Genomic DNA, 21,150 nt, shown 5'->3' with positions numbered 1-21,150 from the left:
CAAAAAAATTTAATAATTTTACGCTAAAATAGCGTGCCTGAATAGAAAAAATTAAGAACGAGGCAAAAAAAATGAATAAATCATGTTTTTGCTAGTTTTCTAAAAGAATATTTTTGTTTTTTGTATTGCTATAGCTAAAGTATCAATTGCTGTACATTTTAAATCAAAAATAATTTTAAATTAACAAATGATTTGATAAATAACCATATTTTGGAAAACCCACGTGTTTTTTTACTAAAACATCATGTAAACGTTTTATACAAAAAAGGACACAAAACGCTTCAGTCGATTGTTTAAAATAAAATTTAATTGGATTTAGACGCAAAATTTAACATTAAATAAAAGATTTTGAACACTAATTGCTAAAAAATTACACTTTTAATTTTTTTTCGACATTAACTATAAGCAGTTGCACCTAATTTAGGTCATTTTAAACATCTAAATGTTTTGACTAAATAGGTATCATTTAATTAAAACGAATTTTTCTAGAAAAATCAATAATGGTATTGCCACATTCGAATTTCGCGCTCGATTTAGCGGAAGTAACTAATGTTCTATCCTTGTCTATAGAAGGTTTAGAAGCGTCAAAAAGCGCCTAGATTCTTCTCGAATAGTCTAGAACGCAGGAGGCTATATAAGCAACCGAACAAACACGAATCGCTCAGAGTTGAAAAAGCAAGCGCTAAGTGAAGAGTTACAAAAGCGATAAATTTTCCAAAGCGATTTTTTAAAGTGATTTTTGAGTGTGTGCATTAATTTAAACAAGGTAGGTGCGAATTTTCCAGGTTTTCCGGTTGTTTTGAGTCAAGGTTAAGTCATGCCGGTGTTTGACCCCTAAAGCGTGGAAAATCGGTTTTAAAACGATTTTACCGTTGTTGCAGTTATTTGAAGCGAGATTAACGACCGCTTATCCATTTTTTCGAGTTTTTGTGTAGTTTTCTCATACGGGTAAAAGATGCCGGTTTATGAGCTTTTATTCTAAATAACAGCAAAATTCCGGCCTTTTCCACGTTGTTACAACTTTAATCTATTTTTGATTAGTCATTTCTTCGTGATTCATTACTCGGAAATAGTCATCAAGCTGAGTTCAGTGAAATTTCAAGGTCGTATTTTTGTTGCAGATGCCTGAAGAAAACCAGAATGGAGATGTCGAAACCTTCGCCTTCCAGGCGGAAATCGCCCAGTTGATGAGTCTGATCATCAACACCTTCTACTCAAATAAAGAAATCTTTCTCCGGGAATTGATTTCTAATTCTTCAGATGCGTTGGATAAAATCCGTTATGAGTCCTTGACCAATCCTTCTAGACTAGATTCGGGCAAAGACCTCTACATCAAGATCATTCCTAACAAAAATGACGGGACCTTGACCATTATTGATACCGGTATCGGTATGACTAAAGCCGATTTGGTTAATAATTTGGGTACCATCGCCAAATCCGGAACCAAAGCTTTCATGGAGGCCCTTCAAGCCGGTGCTGACATCAGCATGATTGGTCAATTCGGTGTTGGTTTCTATTCGGCTTACCTAGTCGCTGATAAGGTCACAGTCGTGTCGAAACATAACGATGATGAGCAGTATGTTTGGGAATCTTCAGCTGGAGGTAGTTTTACCGTGACACTAGACCGAGGCGAACCGTTGGGCCGTGGCACCAAAATTGTCCTTCACATGAAAGAAGACCAAACTGAATTTTTGGAAGAACATAAAATTAAAGAAATTGTGAAGAAACACTCTCAGTTCATTGGATATCCGATCAAATTGGTTGTGGAGAAAGAACGGGAGAAGGAATTGAGCGATGATGAGGCCGAAGAAGAGAAGAAAGAGGAAGAAGCTGAAGATAAAGATAAAGACAAACCAAAGATTGAGGATGTAGGCGAGGATGAAGATGAAGATACCAAAAAGGAAGACAAGAAGAAAAAGAAAACAATTAAAGAAAAATATACAGAAGATGAAGAATTAAACAAAACCAAGCCGATTTGGACCAGAAATGCTGATGATATTAGTCAAGAAGAATATGGGGAATTCTACAAATCGTTGACTAATGACTGGGAAGATCATTTGGCCGTCAAACATTTCAGTGTTGAAGGTCAATTGGAGTTCCGTGCCCTCTTGTTTGTTCCACGTCGCGTACCATTCGATCTCTTCGAAAACAAAAAACGTAAGAACAACATTAAATTATACGTCAGGAGGGTTTTCATCATGGACAACTGCGAAGAACTCATCCCTGAATATTTGAACTTCATTAAGGGTGTTGTCGACTCGGAAGATTTGCCTTTGAACATTTCCCGTGAGATGTTACAACAAAATAAGATCTTGAAGGTTATTCGTAAGAATTTGGTGAAGAAATGCTTAGAATTGTTCGAGGAATTGGCCGAAGATAAGGACGGCTACAAGAAATTCTATGAACAATTCTCCAAGAATATTAAATTGGGTATCCATGAAGATTCGCAAAACAGGGCCAAATTGTCTGAATTGCTCCGTTATCACACTTCTGCAAGTGGCGATGAGGCTTGCTCTTTGAAAGAATACGTGAGCCGCATAAAGCCTAACCAGAAACACATCTACTACATCACTGGTGAAAGTAAGGAGCAAGTGGCCAACTCGTCGTTTGTTGAGAGGGTCAAGAAACGCGGTTTCGAAGTCGTTTACATGACTGAACCCATCGATGAGTACGTCGTCCAACAGATGAAAGAATTCGATGGCAAAACCCTTGTCTCAGTTACAAAGGAAGGTCTCGAATTACCTGAAGATGAAGAAGAGAAGAAGAAACGTGAAGAAGACAAAGCCAAATTCGAGGGACTTTGCAAGGTGATGAAGAGTATTCTCGACAACAAGGTCGAGAAGGTCGTGGTGTCGAACCGTCTAGTCGAATCTCCATGCTGTATTGTGACGTCACAGTATGGTTGGACTGCCAATATGGAACGTATCATGAAAGCCCAAGCTTTGAGAGATACATCCACCATGGGTTACATGGCCGCTAAGAAGCACCTTGAGATCAATCCCGACCACTCTATTATCGAGAATTTGAGGCAGAAGGCCGAGGCTGATAAGAATGACAAGGCTGTTAAAGACTTGGTCATCCTTTTGTTCGAGACTGCCTTACTTAGCTCTGGTTTCACCTTGGATGAGCCACAAGTCCACGCGTCTAGAATCTACAGAATGATCAAGTTGGGCTTGGGTATTGATGAAGAGGAAGCCATGATTACAGAAGACGCACAAGGAGGTGATGCACCCTCTGCTGATGCTGCCGAGTCGGAAGACGCGTCTAGGATGGAGGAAGTTGATTAAGTGTTCTGATGTTAGGACATGTGTTCTAGTATGTTCTAAATGTCATTCCTAGTGTTTTTTTTTTATATTTCTAATTATTTTTATAAAAAATGAAGTATTATTTTGGCGGCCTGTTGCCGTGTTAACACCTGTTAAGTCTGATTTCGTTTTTTGTGAATAAATTATTGCTCTAATAAATTTATTGGTTTTAATTAATTGCTCTAGAACCTAAACTAAAAAGTGGAACGTGAGAAGGTTTTTATTTTTTATCACGAAAAAGTGGGATTATGTCGGAAAATGGGCGTGGCTTTTGCAAAGTAAACTCAACGTGACATCATATTTGACATTTGACAGACGTGTTAACCTCAAAAATGAACTCAGATGAGAAAAACAAGAACCAAAAGCCGGCCCCGACAGGTAAACACTCATAAAACCAAACTTTTGTTCCAATTTTCGGTTTTTAGACGACCCGGAATGCATTTATCGAATTTACAACGTCTTATCTTATTTCATAGTCCTCGTAGTGATCGGAATCCCGGTTTGGTGGTACACCACCCGTGTCTACAGGGCGAGTTTGCCCCTCGACCGCATGTTTGACGTGACCCTTGCTAACAAAACCGATAAACATTTTGGAATCCCCCTCAGTCTCGAATACGACGTCCTGATCACAATTGTTAACCCCGACCCCGAGAATTTACACGTGGACCTCGCAGGCGAGGACCTCGATGCGAACCTCCAACCCTTCCTTTCCAAAGTGTCCCCAATCGCGGATTTTATCGTTAAGTCGCAGTGGCTGTATTTAACCGAATTGGGGGCCATCCCGCGCAAAATCATTGACAAGTATGTCTTGTACGAGGAGCAACTACCGCACGTTATAACCCCCCTCGAAAAGAAACTCTGGTCCCACCTGTCGCCCCGGCCATGCTTGAACCTCGTCTTATACGTCTCACACTGCAATGTACCCCTATTTATAAGAAACAACCGCGACGAAGACACCGCCAATGCGTTTTTCAGCCCCCGCTGGGGTGGCATTTTCATCATCAACCCTGATCAAGATTCTTGCGATGTGAAAAACTTCAAACCGGATGTGCAACTCATTACGTCAACTTTTGTATCCCAATTAGGCAAAATGCTGAAAATGGGGGGTACTACCGAGGGGGACGTTCAAGAATTAATGAGACGTAAAGCCGAAGATATGGTGGATTCAACCCGGAGGACGCTAAAATCTTTAGCCCAACTCTTATCAGAAATAAACAGTATTGTGATAAGCGACGATGTAGCTCTAAAGATACAAATCGCAGTGGATAATGCTGATGTTGCCGAAGACTTATTGAAGAAAAATGAGATTGAAAATGCATTAAATTTCGCCAAAATTGCATTTAAAAATGCTGAAGCCGCTTTCAGTGACCCGTCTTTACTGGCTTTGCTTTATTTCCCGGACGATCAAAAGTGAGTCCATTATCAGTTGTTTCCCGTAATTCACTTGTTCTTTTTATTTCAGGTACGCTGTTTATATCCCTCTTTTCTTACCTGTAATGATTCCAGTACTGATGTCTCTAATAACCGTGAAAAAATGGTACAAAGACAAGAAATTAAAGACTGATTAATTTTTATTAAAAATAAAAAAAAACAACTACACAAAATCATTTTATTTATTTTTATATACAGTTATTACAAAAGAAAACTAACGGAAATAATTACCGTCTGTACAAGGTGCTAATTGCCCTATAAAAATATTCATTTCCAGTGTGAATAATAAATTATGACTAAATTAAGTAAGTAAAGTCTGTTTCAAATTGCTGACGACATTAAACGTACAAAAAAATCACACTATATTTAGTTGCTTAGTAACAATTCTGTTATGTAGCAACTATTTCACAAATGTGACCTTGATTGTCCACAGCAATTCGTAACAACTACTAAAGTGAAAAAATTACACAAACTAAAATAATTCGTTTTCGGTAAGTCCAATAAAGCCACTCACTTAATCGATTTTAACAGCTGAATAGATTTTCCGGACGAATGCATACGCCGCAAAAAATCCGATCGTTCCAGTGAGCAACCAAAACGTCAAAACCATGAGTCCAGTGTATCCGAAATACAACAAAGTCGGTATAAATTCAGTTATTTCTAATTTCGTTACAAAATAAAACAATGAGTAGCCCATAATGTGCAAAGCCGAGCCGCCGGAAACGATGAAACTTCGCCACCACCAGTGATAATCCTGCAAACAGGGGTTACGACTTATATATGTTATTTTTTCTATTACCTCGCCGCATAATTGGAAATAGACCATAACTATGGAGATTTGAGAGCACGAAATAACTAATATGATAAACACCAAAAACAAAAATCCAAACAGGTAGTAAAATTGGTTCTCCCAAATTGCCGTAAATATAAAAAACAGCTCGATAAACACGGCACCAAAGGGTAAAATCCCGGCCATTAAAGTGCTGAAAATTAATTTTAGAGATTTTCGTGTTCGTTTATGGGGAATTATCGTCACTTACCACAGAATCGGGTTCATGTACCAATGCTGGTCCGGCACTTGTCGCGGAATTTGATTGGTCCGGACCGGGTGTTGGTAAGGCTGTTTCCTGTAACCGAAATAGTATCCCAAGTATACCAACGGTAGAGAAATGAAACACCACATCGTTAATAATGAAATCATCGTTGAAAATGGGACAGCCCCGCTAGAGGCTTTGCCCCAAATAAAAAAATTCAAGAAAAAGCAAGTGGTGGCAACTATGGCTGGATACAGGGTAGCAGTGAGGAAAGCCGCCCGTTTCCATTCGCGCCCCTTCATGGTCTTGTAGAGACGCGCCGAGAAGTAACCAGCAACCAGACCCATGAACATGTAGAGAAAAATGGCCGCTGTGGTCAAGGCGCCTCTTGAAGCGGGCGAAAGCATACCCAACATGGCGAAAACTGGAAGAAATGCATTAAATGTGATTTAGTCAATGGTTTGAAATAGTACAAAGCGTGATCAAAGCCATCAGGAAAATCTGAATTCCAGACCCAACGACTGCAGCAAATAATCGCGAGTTTTTTGGAGGTCGGAAAACGTCTCCATGGACTAGTTTCCAGCCTGTTTCTTCAATTGTCTCATCGAAACTCTCGTCAGCGTTATACTTGGCAATATCTCGCCGCAAAGTCCGTACCATAATCATCGTGAGAATCCCCGACAGAAAGAAAATTACAACAATGGAGTTTATGATCGAGAACCAGTGGATCTGGACGTCGCTCATTGCGAGGTATGTGTCCCACCGTGACGCCCAACTAATTTTCGAAGGCTCCCACACGACCTCATATGTGAAAAATAACTTTGTGCCAGATGTGGGGTCTACTAACTGGGGACGCGGCTTATTGGGGAATATGCACGTCTTATCAATGAATTTCACGCCATCCATGTTTATCGATTTGGCCTCTACGTGGAACCCAACAACGCGGTAAATTTCCCTACATAATTTTTTTATAAACGGAAACGGGGGGCCTGAAATTGGCTACTTACGGGGTAGGGTTGTGGTACAACAAAGTGAGTTTGAGATGATTATTTATGTAAGTGCGATCACCGACAGAATTACCCAACCTATAGCCGTGCTCATACTGAATTTCGTTCGTCTCGGGGTTCAAAACTGGCGTAGCCGCCGGCAAATTATCCACCAATCTAGAATTATCACAATTCATAACTATAATAACTATAAAAATAGGTTTCGACATACAAGTGGACGAAATACTCGTGTTGAATTCGATCGACTATAATCTGGGACTCCCCCACACTCCAATTAATCGGATCTTTAGGGGAGTTACACAACAGCGTACATGGCGTATTCACCGCCATTTTTACGTCGTACGGCGTGTTGACAATCCTGTCGCCCCTCAGTACCTCCCCCAGATTTTCAGATTTGTAGTGTATAGAATTTAGACCCCCTTTCGGCAAACAAAACGGAAGAGAGTAATACTCATATGGCAACTGCGTGTGGATACTCGTCATTTTTACAGCCTTGACTTCAATCGGGTCGCCCTGTTTGAAATCGGCCGGTGCCATCCCCGGAACGTAAAACGTATAACATTTCGAAATGCAAATTATTACAAACAGAAGAAATTGCTGGAAAAATTGAGGTTAGGTCAGATCACAAAACCTACAATTAAATACCGTATAAATCATTTTGGAGCCACGTTACGGGTGAAATGTAATAATTTTCGACGTTTGGACTGCTAAAATAGTGAAATAATCATTGTAAATCAATTTAAAACTGTGCTATTATCGCCGATGAACCACCAACAAATTTTGACAACTCTGACGTCACAAACGTCAACTGTATGTATGGTTGCTGACAAAATGAAACATTTTTTTTTCTAAGATTTAATAAAAAAGTTTGTTTGCCTAACTCCTGAAAAATGATTTCTCACACCACTTGTTTAATAATATTACACACAAATATGATAATACGCTTCAAGTGATTCGATTAATTAAAATATATTGGTGTATTATTGGTTGCCTATTTATGTAATAACACAAAACTTTTAACATATTTATAATGTTGGAGTTCTTCTGTACCAAAACCTAGCCCGAAAATCGTCCGAGCACGTCAAAAACGCGGCTTGAGTTGGGCTATGCGCTATTAGTCTAACCGCCCCGTTGTGTCCCAAAGACATCAATTGCTTCCTTGAGGCATTCCTCGAATTCCAGGCACACAACGATGTCGTTGCTTCATCAGGAAACAGTACGTAATCCTCAGTGTGATTAAAAACAGCTTGGGCCTCATATTCCTGTTTTCCGGTCGTCCCAGCTCCCGTATAAGCAATCAAACATCTGCTTGTGGTTAACTCCCATAATTTACAAATTGAGTTTTTCCCCGACGATAATAAATATTTGCCGTTTTTCGAAAATGCGACTGAACAAACTTCAAGACCGTCGTGTGCTTTTTGGAATGTGTTTATGCAACGATTTGAAACTGCGTCCCACAGTTTGATATTGCCGTCTTTACTGCAAGTGGCGAATACTCTGGCGTCTTGTGACCATTTAAGACAAGTGACGCTTTGGGTGTGTTGGTGGGAAGGAAAAGCGCAGACGTAGCATTGGAGAGTGTTAACGTCGTAAAGCCGGACAACGGGGTGATTGGTGGCGACAATCATGTGGTCGCCTCCGGGATGAAAAGACATGGCTCTGATTGGTTCAGATTCCTGAAAAAAATACACACACGTTAAAAAATCAACCATTATAAAATTGTACACATACAGAGATTGTTTTAAACGCCTTTTTAACACTGGCTTTAGATATGTCAAACATCTTTATCGTATTATCCTTGGATCCTGACACCAAAATCGGCTCCTTGGGGTGAAACTCCAAACAAGTGACCTCCTCCATATGGTCATATAGCGTCCTAATCACTGGATGCCCTTGTTGTTCCCCCCTCGACGGGTCCATCTCATCCGGCGCCGACTTCGCCAACATTCTGTCAACATCCAAAATCTTAATACTGGCGTCCACACTCCCAGTCGCGATCAACTGCCCATCACTTGAAAAACATCCAGCGCGACAATTCCCTTTATGCGATGTCACATACGCGGTCTCATACAATGCCGGTTCGGGGGCTGGTATATTTGACTCAGTTTCAAACTCGAGATCGAGCCCTGGACCAATATTATTGTTGCCAATGCCGGCATTGTGGGGCCTCTCCTTGCGATCAGGCTCGTGTTCTAACCCAGCGAGGACGATATGAAACAGCCGATCACTGGGAGCACACGGAGGGTCTGCCTGCACTGCGGCTGTGAGACTAGTGCCGATGCTTTGGTGGCCGTCGTAGAAAAGTTGGCTGGAAAAGGGAAAATGAGGTTATGAAGCCAGATTTTAGGGTTTTACCTGATAATGAGACGGTAGAGAAATTCGCGACTCTTGAGGAGGTTTGTAGTGTCGACGTCTTCTTCTTTGAGGCCCGAATTGGTCATTTTCGAGGAATTATTTGAGTTTTTGCGATATTCGTGTTTTGACAACAAATAAACCACAAACAAAGTTGGAGATTTCTGATTTGTTAGATTGGTAGCCACAGAATATAAATAATAAAGAATTTTTTTTCTAAAAAACTCACGTATTTGTATAATTTACTTAATTAATTGCAATATATTGTATTATTATTTGCATTTATTGGGTTGTTTACTACGTATAATAAATTAATTTTTAATTTTTTCAAACTTATTTAGGGATATTTTATTGACCTTGTATGGTAACAAAAAGGGGGCACTTTAAATTGTTTTCGATTTTTTTTTTTGATAAAACTTGAAATCAACAACTCTCTTTATTAAAATTCTTTTACTTTTTTTTAATTTGCTTATTACCGTTTTGTTGAAGAAAGTTAAAAAACTAATGATGAAATGCTGAATTCGAAATCTTTATTGAAAAACTCCCTTAGGCACACACATTGTTAATCATTAAGAGCAATAGATTCTCCGTCGCCAGATCTTCTGCTGCCCAAATCCTCCGAAGCTGAAACTTCGGTTTCAGTTGAGATATCCGGAGTCGAGGCCGAAGACATGGCAGCTGGAACTTTCAATTTAGATTATGTTGATTTTTTTTTAATTTCTCACCTATATCGACTCTATCCATTCTCATTCTATTAAACTTGACCCAATAGTCAACTCTCAAAACATGCAAAATCTTCAAAAACTCGTCGACTTGCAGCTCAGCGACTCTTACAGTTTCCCCGTATATCAGCTGCAGGGCTTTTTTCATCGGCTCGCGCCCGAAATCGGCAAAAGTAACTTCACCGATGCCCGGTTGACTTTCCACCAAGTGCCTAAAATAAGGGCTCCGAGACGTTAAAATGATTTTATGGCCGCAAACACTGCCGTCGCCGCAGATAATCTCAAAATCGAGCAGTTGTCTATTGAGTTCATCTTCAAAATTGAACTTTTGGATTTGAGCACCGTCGGAGTAAAGACCTGCGTTCATCTTGAGCGGCTTTGAAACACTGACGAGGTCGAGGAAGATAAAGTAAGAAAAAAAAGTTTGAAAAAGTCAGATTTGATACTGAGTTTCAGACGGTATGTGAACGTGTAAAAATGTCTGTAGAATTCCATAATTCGATCGAGGAAGTGCAATTAACCGAGAATAATGAAGAAAATGCAGATAAAAATGTGAGTCGCTTATTGTAAATCAAAGTGGTAATAATTTTTTAGGTCCTTTCGTGTGAATTGTGTAATGTTAAAGTCACCAGTGCGAAAATCCTTCAGCGCCATTTGGAAGGACGAAGACATAAAATGAAGGAAGAGAGAAAAGGAAAAACGTTCGTTTGTGAATTGTGTGATGTTGTCGCAAACAGTGAAATTCAACTAAACATCCACTTGAACAGTAAGTCAGAAAAATAATTTTCATTATGTTCAGTGCTTTTGCAGGTATCAAACACAAAAATAAACTGATGAAAAAAGAAAATAACTTCATTTCGGCCTCGACAGGAACCGCTGGTTTATGGATCTTGTTCTTCTGTGTTATTTGTATTTTTATTAACTTATTGTTGCTGTTTAAAGTGATTTGCCAGTAGTTTTGTTCATTGTTACCAAATTTGTATTTACCATTAAATTGTTGAATAATTAAAATGACTTTTTTTAAACCCAAATATATATTTCAGTGAGCAATAACAGTAATATACAAATCAAGTGTTTTTATTTCTATAAAACTAAATCTATAGAAAAAAACACTAACCATAATCACAATCTAATAACAGTCTCAAATAGCCCTTGACCTTACTCGTATAATAATAAATAATCTTAAATTTAATCAATTTCGGGAAGATTCTCCTGAATCCAGTGAAGCGCAGATCTAACATTTGCTAACTTAGCTCTACACAAAAAACTAGAAATTAACAAATACTCCGGATACGTCCTCCTCCCATTCCTTGTAAATTTCTCCCCAAAACTCTTATTATTGATTTTGCCCTCACACAAGACTTTTGTTGTCAAACTCAACAACCACTGCAGAATCTAAAAACAAAACAAATGGAAATTGCTACTACAAAGAAACAAAAGACAATCAATCACCTCGGCACTTGTCGGTACCTTCAAGTCCGGCTTTAACCACGTGCTAGGTGCCCACAAAAACAACTGACAAACGTTGGCCGCAACTTCCGGATCGAGACGCTGTTAAAAATCAGTCTTAAAAAAATCATGTACTAGTATTACCAACCTTATTGGGATTGCGCTTCAAAAGGTTGGCCACCAAAGCTTGAATTATAGTTGGCACCTTCTCGGGCAATTTCGGTAAATCCTCATCCTTATAACTGAAATTTTTCAACCGACTTGGACCATAAAAAGGGTTATGACAGTTGAAAATCTCGTAAGCTATGGCCCCCACGGCCCACAGGTCGGCCTTCGAATAATTTAAGACGCTAAAAGTGCCCGGTTTTTGACAAATGATTTCGGGGGCCATCAGTGCAGTATTGCCACCTTTATCCATTTCATAGCTCGTGTAAGGGAGTGACAAGCCGTTGGTTTTATCAGCGAGACAGCATCCAAAATCGCTGATGACCAAAATGGGGCTTTCTGGTTCGCTCGTGTCTAATAACAAGTTGTCGGATTTTAGATCGCGGTGAGCTATGCCGTGAGCTGTCAAATGTGCCACGCCTTCCAACAACTGAGCAAGTAGGAGGAGCGATGTTCGAGTAGACGGCGCTGTGGAGAGAAAACTCTGCAAATTGCAATCGTAGCGTTTCATGAGGAGGAAAAGCGACATGTTTCGGCCTTCGCCCTCGGGATGGAGTCGCGGTGGTAAAGCCGCAGGGTACAAATCCTTACTGTCCTCCAATTCCTGAATATAATCAGTGAAAACGGAAAATATGGCAACGATGTTAGGATGTGGTGGCAGATGTTTTCGCCGATTGGCCATTTCGATTTCCCAATTGTTCAATTCGTGGTTACTGTAATACAACCTCGCGGGAACTGTTTCTCTATACATGGCCTTAAGAATTTCCATCGAATTGGATTGGATGTCGTAATTGAACATCATTTTCAGAGCATACGGGTATTTGGTGTCGTCGGTTTCATTGTCTTTTACTTTCGCTGAATAAACCACGCCATTGGTGCCTTTTGCAATGGGTTTGCCCAATGAGAGGTCGTTCAAAGTGATCGGATTCGAATCGAATCGGCTTTCGTCGATGTCGTAATACTGCCATTTTATTTTCGAGATGGCTTCGCGAATTTCCCAACAAACACCTTCGAGTTCCTCTTCTTTGGTAAGAATTCCAGTACCGGAAGCTATGCTCACGCCCACAAGAGCAAAAAAGGGGGCAGAGTCACCGAATAAGATCCTGAAAAATAACAAGTTTAGACACGCCCACCGCAAACCACGCCCACAAAGCATATTAAGCAGGCAGTTGAGAAAAATGGTCTTGGTATTGTAAACTTTATAAATAAATCGTGATTTCATAKCTCTAGGCTTAATTATTATATCAGAGATATAATTAACATGAATACAAAAAAAATTAAGCTCGAATTCCTAAAACAACTCTTATCTAAATTTTGTTTACTGAAGTAACAACAATATGTTACATATCGACGTAACTATTAAAACAAATGAACTACCAGCAATTATTCCATAGTAATTAAAAAACAAAGAAAGCCTTGATATCATCATAACTAACATTAACAAAACAGAGCTAATTAAAGCACTTTTTATCCATTTTTAAAAAGCATAATTAAATTAACACCCTGGCTTCTGTAAATTGATAATAATTACGGAGAATACTGGTCAAAAATACACTTTTTCTTTTAAAATGTCACAACCAACTATAATTTTTTATGGATAAAGTTTTTTCCATTGTTTAAGTCCTTACCTTCTGGTGGCTTTCTTCCTTAACTCGGCCGAGAGACTGTTAGTGACTCTGTTAAGCACATTATCGATCAAAATTCGCCTTGCCTGCAGCCCCAATTGGACCCCCACATTTCTCAGCGCAAAATTCTTAGGTATTTGGGTTTTGGGAAACGAAGACGGGGCTGCTGTTGCTTGTGAAACGGCATTTATTTTGTCGCCAATTGTGGTATTAAGATCTCTTTTACAAAATTGTTGGATAAGACTTCTACCATGCTTAAATAAGCGGCTGCCAACAGCGCGTACAGACATTTTGTAACGCAAAGAGGGACTGCACCCTAAAAAGGGTACTTAAAAAACAACACAAATCACACAAGAAATTTGATTTTTTTTAAAGAAAAATTCCGCACTTTGACATTTCGCCCCTTAGAGGCACGACTGCCATATTTATTTTGACACTAGGGGAATTTGGTATTTACAATTTTTAACATACGTCTCTTTTGCTTTCTTATTTACTTAAGCCAGTTAAAAAGAGACAGATAAATTGTTGTACGTCGCATGTGAGGCAAAGTTGCATAAAATTTATTTTTAAATTTTTGCGTCTTAATTATTGTCAATTTTTTGAATAATTCAAATGTTACTCAAATAGGCCAAAACACTGCTTTGCTTTTAAAAGTGAAAAAGTAAAACTTTTAAATAATTTTAGTATTTCTTTCTCAATGTGTAGCTTTTTCCATCACTAGATGGCGCCTTAAATATTAAAAAAATACTTTATAAAAACTTAGTAAAATTAAATTTAGACCGCCCTAGTTTTTATTTTAGGCCCAAAGTAAATAAGAGAAGTGTAATTCTAAATAAAATAATTGCGTAATAAAGGTTACAAGGCGTTTTAGTTTTGTTTCTTGCAGATGGCAGCACATATTGAAAAAAAGAAATAACCGTTATTATTGACAGTTGACATCTGTCAATAATGAATTTAAAATCAGTGATAAAAATCTAAAATCCGCCAAATATAAAGAATTTCCGTTAAATTTTACAAATCACTAGTCATTTATTTATTCACCATGAAGTTGAACCGTTATACCAGATTTATTTTAGTGACAGTTTTACTTTTCTTGAAATCTCGACACGTTGAAACAGGTTTCACCGATTATGTAAAAACAATAGGAAGTTATTTTGTGTTTAAAGAACCCGAAGCTGATTCTGTTGGTGAATTCGTTCAACGAATTCCTTACGAAGTGTCCACAGTCGACGAAAAATTCATATCTGAGGCAGCGAAGCTGACAGGTGTAGCATTATCAGAGCTAGACTCATGCCAGCAAAGGGTAAATATGAAAGAGTTTTGTGTTTCTGACCCTTATATTCTTATCTAACAGGTGGTACTGAAGCTCAGATCTGACTGTGATAAAATGAACGACGAGCAACTGGCAAAAATGGCTGTACATCTACTAAACTGCCAGTCATACGTCGAGGGGCGCCCCATTTTCCCATGCACCGATGACATGAGCATCCGCGACTGCACCAGCAGCATGGATTCAGACACTTGGACGAGCTACCATCTCATGAGTAACCGCGCAAGAGCCGTTTGTTACACCATCAGACAAATGCAATTTCGTGGAATGGCAGAACACACCATAAACAGGCTCATGGACACGGCACGAGACCAACTCAAAACTCTCGGAAAAATCACGGAAAATCAGCAAGATTTGCATAACATTGCGGAACAAACGCTAAACTCGCTAACCCAAGGTCACGAGATTTTAACGAACCAGCAACGAGATATCCAAAGAGCCCAATTTCACGGCCAGTTAGTCATAGAAGACAACATACGCAAATTGTCACAAGAGAAAGAGTTGATCGTTGATACCCACAACCAATTAGTGCAAATGACGCACAAGATACAGCGCAGATTGGAAGATTCAAGCAAGAATCTTGATAAGCAAAGAAGCGAAACGCGCCAAAACCACCAAGAGTTGCTGGAGGATCTTATCAAGATTCAAGATAAGGCGCACGCCATTTTTGAGCGAATCGGTAATTATTTTATTTTAGGAGACGTGTGTCTAAATTTACAAGAAGCCAACCCTCTAAAAACAATTTAGCTGTTCGTTGTCATGATTTAAAATGTCAAATTTTGGTGTTACCAACAAACATGTTTGTTTCAGAGGAATCTTCGCGAATGCTTTTGCAACAAAATGAAAATTTCAAGAATCAGTATGAAGAAACTTTGRGAAATCTCGCTGAAGTCAACAGAACGGTCCACAATCTGGTGTCGTTGGTCGGGGGCACGCGTCAGGCGTTAGAGGAGCGCCTAGTGTGGCTGACGACAGCCCTGGGGGGCACCGACCTAGCCGTAGAGCGTCTCTACCTTATAATATGGCATGCCGCTTTTATCCTAATTTCAATGCTCACTTGCGCCTTTCTTTCCGCGCGACTTGTCACAAGATTAATAGTCGCCACTTTACCCCCTGTCAATCTTGCCTTGGCGCTGTGGGGCAGCCCTAATCAATTGGGGCCCCTGACTCTCCTAGCAACAATTTTGAGTCTAGTGTTAGGTAAGTCTTTGGATTTTTCACTAAAAAAAGTTGCGATTTTATGTTTTAACAGGTCATGTTGTGATGTTTTGGGCTTTAACACTCAAAGTAAATGTTCGGGGGAGACTCCCGTGGCGTAAGGAGCCACAAGTGGAGAAAAAAACGGTAGAAGTCCCCGATATGGATTTAAGTACAAACTTAGAGTCGAACGAGTTGGATGATTTTAATATGAATAGTTTGGGGGCACCGACGCCCCCACATTCSAGAAGCGGGTTTTACCGCCACAGATCACGTAGTAACACTCCTTTGATTTTAAACGGGAGTGCTAGGGGAGTTTGTCACGCCAAAACAAGGGTTGGTACGCCTTGTAAATTGGCAAGCCTGCCGGGGAGGGATTTCTGCTACCGGCACCAAACGGGGGATTCCGTCATGGGATAATTTTAATGATGTGATAATTTTATTTCCGATTGTCTACTATTAAGCCTTATTTAGTATCGTAATGTACAAAAAGTATTTCTAGTCTAGAGTAGGACTGATTTTTTATTTATTTTTTTATTTTTAATACACTGGAATTAATCAATTATTGTACCATTACAGTAACCTGATATGGACCATAAGTTGTTGCAAAAATTTGGCTCATTTTCAAGTAGGTCCGGCGCACGTATTGTCGACGTGAAATTAACAATTTAGTCTGGGAAATCGTTTTATTTTCATGCGTTTCGTCCGTGGAAGCGATAAGATCGATATCGCGCACGCTTTTAAATTCGCGATGTACGCCACTGGCTTAGTTGCCGCGCAAGTGTGAGACGGTGCGTTCGTTTTTCACCTTTACATAACCTACGAACAAGCCGAGGGCGAAATGGACCGKATTTTTGAACAGTAAGTTTTACAAAATTTTCTTCTTTTTTTTTGAAAAATAAGCAGTTGGGCGCGATTTTTTTTACATCGGTATTCAAATGTTTTACGAATGTGTGGGTGCGCTCCCGCGTGCTTGCATTATCAATGTTTTGCTAAATTGTGTAACAGTTTCGTAATTTTATCGGCCTTGGCGCGGGAACAATTAAAGAGCATCAGGTTGATGCACTAGAATAGGATTGCTAAAATAAAGCAGCGATAAAGTTTCATTTTTGGTATTGTTCCCCAAGGCAAAAAAAATGCGAAGGTTTGCGTAAGAGAAACATGTGATTTAGAATGTAAGTTAAGTTTGGAATTTGTAATTTGATTTTAAATAATGATTTCCGGTTTAAAATAGTTTTTTAGGGTTCACAGTGGTTATAAAAATTTTTAATTTTATTTAATGATACGTGTTTTTAAGAAAAAAACGTCAAAGATGAGTTTTAATTTGTTTTAGAAAATGTCACAAAAGTATTTTAATTTTTTTGTTACCATCAATAATAATGTTTTCTCAATTTAGATAGTTTACTATATTGTGACTTTGAAGATTGTTACTAACAAAAAAATTGAGACATTCAAGGGAATTCTCTTATCACAATTACAAGTTTGTTGATAAAATTAATTAAGTAACATATTCAGGAAATGTACTCTTTAGAATGGAATATTTTATTTTTACGAAACCACAATTATTTTAACAAGCAAAAAATCTTCCAGTGTACTTACGAAAATAAACTATTTTTAAAAAGGGTTTTATTTTATTAAATATTCCTCTATAGATATTACATAATACAATAATGAATTTAATCATATTAAATATATATTAAATAAATAATTTTTTATTTTAAAAATAGATATATGATGAAACTACAGAATTATGTATTATATTAATGTACGTTTAATGTAATTAATAATTTAATGTAATTAAGTTAATTTTCTGAAAAACAAGTTTTACGAATCGAGGACAAACTAAGATGAGAATATGTAATTATAACAGATATAAGTACATATAATATTTTTGTTTCAAATGTCTAAAATAGAAAAGAAATAATAATATACCAATCAGATTTTTTTGTTGTTAACTCATTTGTGGTAATGATCTGTTTATTTTATATCTTTTGATATGTTTTCACAGTGACGTTAATGTTTTTTATCACAAGTAAAATGTTTAATCATGAAACATTATCAATGAAACAAGTCATTAAGTTGAAGAGTGTTTTTTATGAAACCTAGACAAGTCTCTTGAGACATAAACTCGTCGATACTACCTACCTTAATTAGAAAAAAACAGATCAATGATTGGATTTGAGGACGTTCTACCTAATGCATAATACATATGTACATATTTACATAAAACATTTGAAAGAGTTTTTTTCTTTGATTTTCCAATCAAAAACTTATCCGTCACCCAACAATCAAACCCGCCCTTGTCACTAGGGCATCTATTTTCAAAATGTCACTTTTCACCCCTCTATTTCTTTATCTAGTTTGTAAACTGGGAAAAATGGCCTCAACACTTGGAAAAATTGCACTGGGTGGCCTCACCACCACCTTAGGTGCCGGCTTTGCAACTTACCTCTTCCTCACAGACGACAAAGACAATCGAGTAGGTATCTGCATGTCCCTTTACCGATTAACTGATTTAAATTTTGTCTCAAGTGGGGCGCCGTCTACGCCCAACACAGCCTCGCTAAGACCAAACGGAATCTTCCGACTCGCGACGAGCAAATAAAATCGTTGCAGAACGACTCTTTCGACGTGCTTGTCATCGGCGGTGGGGCCACAGGAGCCGGTTGTGCCCTCGACGCCGTCACTAGGGGGCTCAAGACGGCTCTCGTCGAAGCTGATGATTTCGCAAGCGGGACTTCTAGTCGGAGCACSAAGCTGATTCATGGAGGAGTGCGGTACCTCCAGAAGGCAATCATGCAACTGGATATTGAGCAGTATAGGATGGTCAAGGAGGCGCTGCACGAACGGGCTAGTATGTTACAGTCGGCCCCCCATTTGGCACATCCTTTACCCATCATGCTTCCGGTCTATACGTGAGTCTGGAGTTGCTATTTTTTTTCGATTTTTTGACCAGGAATTTCTAGGTGGTGGCAAGTTCCGTATTATTGGGTGGGGATTAAGATGTACGATATCGTCGCTGGGAGAAAAACCCTAAAATCGTCTTATCTCCTTTCGAAAAAGAACGCTTTGGAGTTGTTCCCAATGCTTCGGGGGGACAAGCTTTGTGGGGCTATTGTTTATTACGATGGACAACAAGACGACGCTAGGATGAATCTCGCTATTGCTTTAACAGCCACTCGGCATGGTGCCACTGTCGCCAATCACGTTTCCGTAACCGGACTTCTTAAGGAAAAGAATTCCTCCGGGAAAGAGGTGGTGTGTGGCGTTAGTGTCAAGGACGAAATTACCGGAAAAAAATGGAACGTTCCGGCGAAATGCGTCATAAATGCCACCGGACCGTTCACGGATTCCATCCGGAAGATGGACAACCCGGAAGTGAAAACGATTTGTTCGCCCAGTAGTGGGGTCCATATTACCCTTCCGGGGTACTACAGCCCGGAACAGATGGGTCTCCTCGACCCCAGTACCAGCGATGGTCGCGTGATTTTTTTCCTCCCGTGGCAGAAACAGACCATTGCCGGCACGACAGACCTTCCGTGTGACGTGACCCACCACCCCAAGCCGACCGAAGACGAGATTTTATTTATTTTAGAAGAAGTTAAGAATTATTTAAATCCAGATGTAGAAGTAAGACGTGGGGATGTCTTGTCGGCTTGGAGCGGGATAAGACCCCTCGTTTCCGATCCCAATAAACCAGATACGCAGTCGCTTGCCCGCAATCATATCGTACATGTCAGTGATAGTCATTTGGTAACGATAGCGGGGGGCAAATGGACGACTTATCGTGCCATGGCTCAGGAGACCATTGATGCGGCGATTGCGGCTTGTTGTCTCAAACCGGTGCATAAAGAGTCTCAGACTGATGGGTTGTTGTTAGAGGGGGCGCACGGATGGACCCCCACGATGTACATTAGGTTAGTGCAGGATTTCGGTTTGGAGTGTGAAGTGGCGCAACATTTGTCCAAGTCGTATGGGGATAGAGCGTTCACGGTGGCTAAGATGGCAGCACTGACAGGTGGGTACAAAATTGGAAAAGTCGAGCGACCGGAATATTGAACAATTCCGTCGAATAATCGACAGAATTTGATTTTTAAATGTTAAAACCTTGTAGTTTTCGCTGTTTGATAGAAAATCTTCAATTTTTTCTTTGTTAGGTAAGAGGTGGCCCATCATTGGCAAAAAAATCCATCCCGAATTCCCTTACATCGATGCCGAGATCAGATATGGAGTCCGAGAGTACGCAGTGACAGCTGTTGACATGATCGCACGACGGCTTCGTTTGGCTTTCCTCAACGTGCAAGCCGCTCAAGAAGCCCTTCCTGAGATTATCAGTATCATGGCTGAGGAGTTAGGCTGGTCTGATGGTAACAAACTCAAAAAAAAAAATTATAGATTATATACTACAGTTTATTTCTACAGAGGAGAAGCAAAAGCAGCACAAGGACGCTACGATTTTCCTCCAAAACGAGATGGGTCAGAACGTCAATCGCGCAAGCAGGGACAAAATCCCCATTAATTTGAGTAAAGAAGAGATTCAATTGTATATCAAGAGGTTCCAAATTATCGATAAGGACCGCAAAGGATACGTCTCGATCAATGATATAAGGAGGAGTCTCAAGGTAAAATTTGTAAATTTGTGTGTTCGTAGAGCCTACTCACCCTCTCTAATAAAGTCTCTAGGTATGAAACTAACCGATGACGAAATTCATCACCTCTTATCCGATATTAACGTAACATACAACGGCCAATTGGAACTGGCTGATTATTTACAGGTGAGCCTCTTTTCGATTTTTCTAATTTCGGTTCGTTTTTACAGCGGGATGATGGAAAGGAGGTTCCTGGTGAGGAGCTCCACGAAATACTTCGAGAGATTGATACGAATATGAATGGACAAGTTGAACTTGACGAGTATTTGCAGGTTTGGCAAACTTTGACGTTCACTTGTTTGTTTTTTTCTTGCAACACCAATTATTAATTTGCTCGAGTTACAAAAATTAAAACCGCACTCGGGTTTGAACCCCTATTTTTAGTGAGATCCCAAACACGCAACTCTGATCATTTTTTTTTTTGTTTCTTTTTATTTTTGTGATGAAATTTCTTTCGTGATAGTCGTTTTTTTCTAGATGATGTCTGCCATTAAGTCAGGTCACGTGGCGTATTCAAGATTTGCTCGAATGGCCGAACTCGAAGAACAAAAACACGAGAAAGAAATGCTCAAAAAGAAGATTTCGGTAGAGCGCAGCGGCGGCGGCGTATAAAATAAAGAAAATATTTGTAAATAAAAATATTGTCAATTTGTATACTCAGGTGATTTTGTCGTATTGTTTGAGTTAATTTATTTTGTTGTAGCTTTGATTCTACATAAAATAAAGTATTACGGACAAGAAACACATTTTTCAGACAATACATACGTTTATTACATTTATTAGAATTATTAAAGCAATAATTAGGAAAATCTGACGAAATTAAAAAGACCTTGTCTATTGACAAAGTTCGGTTCATTTCTCCAATTTAGAAAAACAGGCCCGAA

General features: G+C 39.2%; 9 protein-coding genes across 11 annotated transcripts; 5 read left to right on the top strand and 4 right to left on the bottom strand.

Annotated features, from left to right (window-relative positions):
* The first annotated feature begins 604 nt into the window (after positions 1–604).
* On the top strand, positions 605–3,464 carry LOC123012402 (heat shock protein 83). Its single transcript, XM_044410287.1, has 2 exons — positions 605–766; positions 1,122–3,464. Exon 2 carries the CDS (start codon positions 1,122–1,124, stop codon positions 3,285–3,287), a length of 2,166 nt encoding a protein of 721 aa, XP_044266222.1. The 5' UTR covers positions 605–766; the 3' UTR covers positions 3,288–3,464.
* Positions 3,465–3,563: 99 nt separating this feature from the next.
* LOC123013146 (GPI transamidase component PIG-S) lies at positions 3,564–4,904 on the top strand. The gene is made up of 3 exons (XM_044411521.1): positions 3,564–3,683; positions 3,731–4,715; positions 4,768–4,904. The coding sequence occupies exons 1-3, from the start codon at positions 3,638–3,640 to the stop codon at positions 4,871–4,873; spliced, it is 1,137 nt and encodes a 378-aa protein (XP_044267456.1). The 5' UTR covers positions 3,564–3,637; the 3' UTR covers positions 4,874–4,904.
* On the bottom strand, positions 4,901–7,572 carry LOC123013143 (transmembrane 9 superfamily member 4). Its single transcript, XM_044411519.1, has 7 exons — positions 7,423–7,572; positions 6,989–7,374; positions 6,778–6,933; positions 6,244–6,725; positions 5,777–6,194; positions 5,536–5,719; positions 4,901–5,490 (listed from the first exon to the last, which is right to left on the bottom strand). Exons 1-7 carry the CDS (start codon positions 7,432–7,434, stop codon positions 5,251–5,253), a joined length of 1,878 nt encoding a protein of 625 aa, XP_044267454.1. The 5' UTR covers positions 7,435–7,572; the 3' UTR covers positions 4,901–5,250.
* Positions 7,573–7,627: 55 nt separating this feature from the next.
* LOC123013145 (cleavage stimulation factor subunit 1) lies at positions 7,628–9,288 on the bottom strand. The gene is made up of 3 exons (XM_044411520.1): positions 9,133–9,288; positions 8,509–9,085; positions 7,628–8,453 (listed from the first exon to the last, which is right to left on the bottom strand). The coding sequence occupies exons 1-3, from the start codon at positions 9,216–9,218 to the stop codon at positions 7,803–7,805; spliced, it is 1,314 nt and encodes a 437-aa protein (XP_044267455.1). The 5' UTR covers positions 9,219–9,288; the 3' UTR covers positions 7,628–7,802.
* A 349-nt stretch (positions 9,289–9,637) lies between these two features.
* LOC123012591 (protein abrupt-like) lies at positions 9,638–10,263 on the bottom strand. Its single transcript, XM_044410613.1, has 2 exons — positions 9,855–10,263; positions 9,638–9,807 (listed from the first exon to the last, which is right to left on the bottom strand). Exons 1-2 carry the CDS (start codon positions 10,216–10,218, stop codon positions 9,692–9,694), a joined length of 480 nt encoding a protein of 159 aa, XP_044266548.1. The 5' UTR covers positions 10,219–10,263; the 3' UTR covers positions 9,638–9,691.
* LOC123012592 (zinc finger protein 385D-like) lies at positions 10,247–10,862 on the top strand. Its single transcript, XM_044410615.1, has 4 exons — positions 10,247–10,260; positions 10,308–10,403; positions 10,446–10,617; positions 10,662–10,862. Exons 2-4 carry the CDS (start codon positions 10,329–10,331, stop codon positions 10,805–10,807), a joined length of 393 nt encoding a protein of 130 aa, XP_044266550.1. The 5' UTR covers positions 10,247–10,260; positions 10,308–10,328; the 3' UTR covers positions 10,808–10,862.
* A 4-nt stretch (positions 10,863–10,866) lies between these two features.
* On the bottom strand, positions 10,867–13,526 carry LOC123012590 (serine/threonine-protein kinase Pink1, mitochondrial). The gene is made up of 4 exons (XM_044410612.1): positions 13,094–13,526; positions 11,449–12,568; positions 11,304–11,402; positions 10,867–11,246 (listed from the first exon to the last, which is right to left on the bottom strand). The coding sequence occupies exons 1-4, from the start codon at positions 13,378–13,380 to the stop codon at positions 11,040–11,042; spliced, it is 1,713 nt and encodes a 570-aa protein (XP_044266547.1). The 5' UTR covers positions 13,381–13,526; the 3' UTR covers positions 10,867–11,039.
* Positions 13,527–14,012: 486 nt separating this feature from the next.
* LOC123013532 (protein brambleberry-like) lies at positions 14,013–16,037 on the top strand. The gene is made up of 4 exons (XM_044412101.1): positions 14,013–14,393; positions 14,445–15,099; positions 15,231–15,620; positions 15,673–16,037. Exons 1-4 carry the CDS (start codon positions 14,133–14,135, stop codon positions 16,035–16,037), a joined length of 1,671 nt encoding a protein of 556 aa, XP_044268036.1. The 5' UTR covers positions 14,013–14,132.
* A 301-nt stretch (positions 16,038–16,338) lies between these two features.
* LOC123013530 (glycerol-3-phosphate dehydrogenase, mitochondrial-like) lies at positions 16,339–20,922 on the top strand. 3 transcript variants are annotated; one of them, XM_044412099.1, is made up of 9 exons: positions 16,339–16,478; positions 17,978–18,096; positions 18,150–18,532; positions 18,584–19,635; positions 19,775–19,984; positions 20,040–20,239; positions 20,294–20,392; positions 20,437–20,538; positions 20,744–20,922. In XM_044412099.1, the coding sequence occupies exons 2-9, from the start codon at positions 17,995–17,997 to the stop codon at positions 20,876–20,878; spliced, it is 2,283 nt and encodes a 760-aa protein (XP_044268034.1). In that variant the 5' UTR covers positions 16,339–16,478; positions 17,978–17,994; the 3' UTR covers positions 20,879–20,922. The 3 variants fall into 3 exon arrangements, with proteins under 3 accessions (XP_044268034.1, XP_044268032.1, XP_044268033.1); XM_044412097.1 differs by lacking the exon at positions 20,294–20,392; XM_044412098.1 differs by lacking the exon at positions 20,437–20,538.
* Positions 20,923–21,150: the final 228 nt, after the last annotated feature.

Source organism: Tribolium madens, unplaced genomic scaffold, assembly GCF_015345945.1.
Source record: "Tribolium madens isolate multiple individuals breed KSU strain unplaced genomic scaffold, Tmad_KSU_1.1 Scaffold_96;HRSCAF=242;Tcas5.2_LG5, whole genome shotgun sequence".
Taxonomy (NCBI): Eukaryota; Metazoa; Arthropoda; class Insecta; order Coleoptera; family Tenebrionidae; genus Tribolium; species Tribolium madens.
This window is presented reverse-complemented; position numbering and strand designations above follow the sequence as displayed.

What these genes read in the sequence shown, in the direction of transcription:
- LOC123012402 (XM_044410287.1), top strand. Translation starts at nt 1,122, where the DNA reads ATGCCTGAAGAAAACCAGAATGGAGATGTCGAAACCTTCGCCTTCCAG.
- LOC123013146 (XM_044411521.1), top strand. Translation starts at nt 3,638, where the DNA reads ATGAACTCAGATGAGAAAAACAAGAACCAAAAGCCGGCCCCGACAG. An exon ending in CCAAAAGCCGGCCCCGACAG is followed by an intron (nt 3,684 to 3,730) that starts GTAAACACTCAT and finishes TTCGGTTTTTAG; the next exon opens with ACGACCCGGAATGCATTTAT. An exon ending in TATTTCCCGGACGATCAAAA is followed by an intron (nt 4,716 to 4,767) that starts GTGAGTCCATTA and finishes TTTTTATTTCAG; the next exon opens with GTACGCTGTTTATATCCCTC.
- LOC123013143 (XM_044411519.1), bottom strand. An exon ending in TACATGAACCCGATTCTGTG is followed by an intron (nt 5,720 to 5,776) that starts GTAAGTGACGAT and finishes ATTAATTTTCAG; the next exon opens with CACTTTAATGGCCGGGATTT. An exon ending in ATTTCCAATTATGCGGCGAG is followed by an intron (nt 5,491 to 5,535) that starts GTAATAGAAAAA and finishes CCCTGTTTGCAG; the next exon opens with GATTATCACTGGTGGTGGCG.
- LOC123013145 (XM_044411520.1), bottom strand. Translation starts at nt 9,218, where the DNA reads ATGACCAATTCGGGCCTCAAAGAAGAAGACGTCGACACTACAAACCTC. An exon ending in CTCTACCGTCTCATTATCAG is followed by an intron (nt 9,086 to 9,132) that starts GTAAAACCCTAA and finishes TCCCTTTTCCAG; the next exon opens with CCAACTTTTCTACGACGGCC. An exon ending in AGGCGTTTAAAACAATCTCT is followed by an intron (nt 8,454 to 8,508) that starts GTATGTGTACAA and finishes TATTTTTTTCAG; the next exon opens with GAATCTGAACCAATCAGAGC.
- LOC123012591 (XM_044410613.1), bottom strand. Translation starts at nt 10,218, where the DNA reads ATGAACGCAGGTCTTTACTCCGACGGTGCTCAAATCCAAAAGTTCAAT. An exon ending in AATGGATAGAGTCGATATAG is followed by an intron (nt 9,808 to 9,854) that starts GTGAGAAATTAA and finishes TGAAAGTTCCAG; the next exon opens with CTGCCATGTCTTCGGCCTCG.
- LOC123012592 (XM_044410615.1), top strand. Translation starts at nt 10,329, where the DNA reads ATGTCTGTAGAATTCCATAATTCGATCGAGGAAGTGCAATTAACCGAG. An exon ending in AAGAAAATGCAGATAAAAAT is followed by an intron (nt 10,404 to 10,445) that starts GTGAGTCGCTTA and finishes ATAATTTTTTAG; the next exon opens with GTCCTTTCGTGTGAATTGTG. An exon ending in ACTAAACATCCACTTGAACA is followed by an intron (nt 10,618 to 10,661) that starts GTAAGTCAGAAA and finishes GTGCTTTTGCAG; the next exon opens with GTATCAAACACAAAAATAAA.
- LOC123012590 (XM_044410612.1), bottom strand. Translation starts at nt 13,380, where the DNA reads ATGTCTGTACGCGCTGTTGGCAGCCGCTTATTTAAGCATGGTAGAAGT. An exon ending in AGGAAGAAAGCCACCAGAAG is followed by an intron (nt 12,569 to 13,093) that starts GTAAGGACTTAA and finishes GTTATTTTTCAG; the next exon opens with GATCTTATTCGGTGACTCTG. An exon ending in AGGTACCGACAAGTGCCGAG is followed by an intron (nt 11,247 to 11,303) that starts GTGATTGATTGT and finishes TTTTGTTTTTAG; the next exon opens with ATTCTGCAGTGGTTGTTGAG.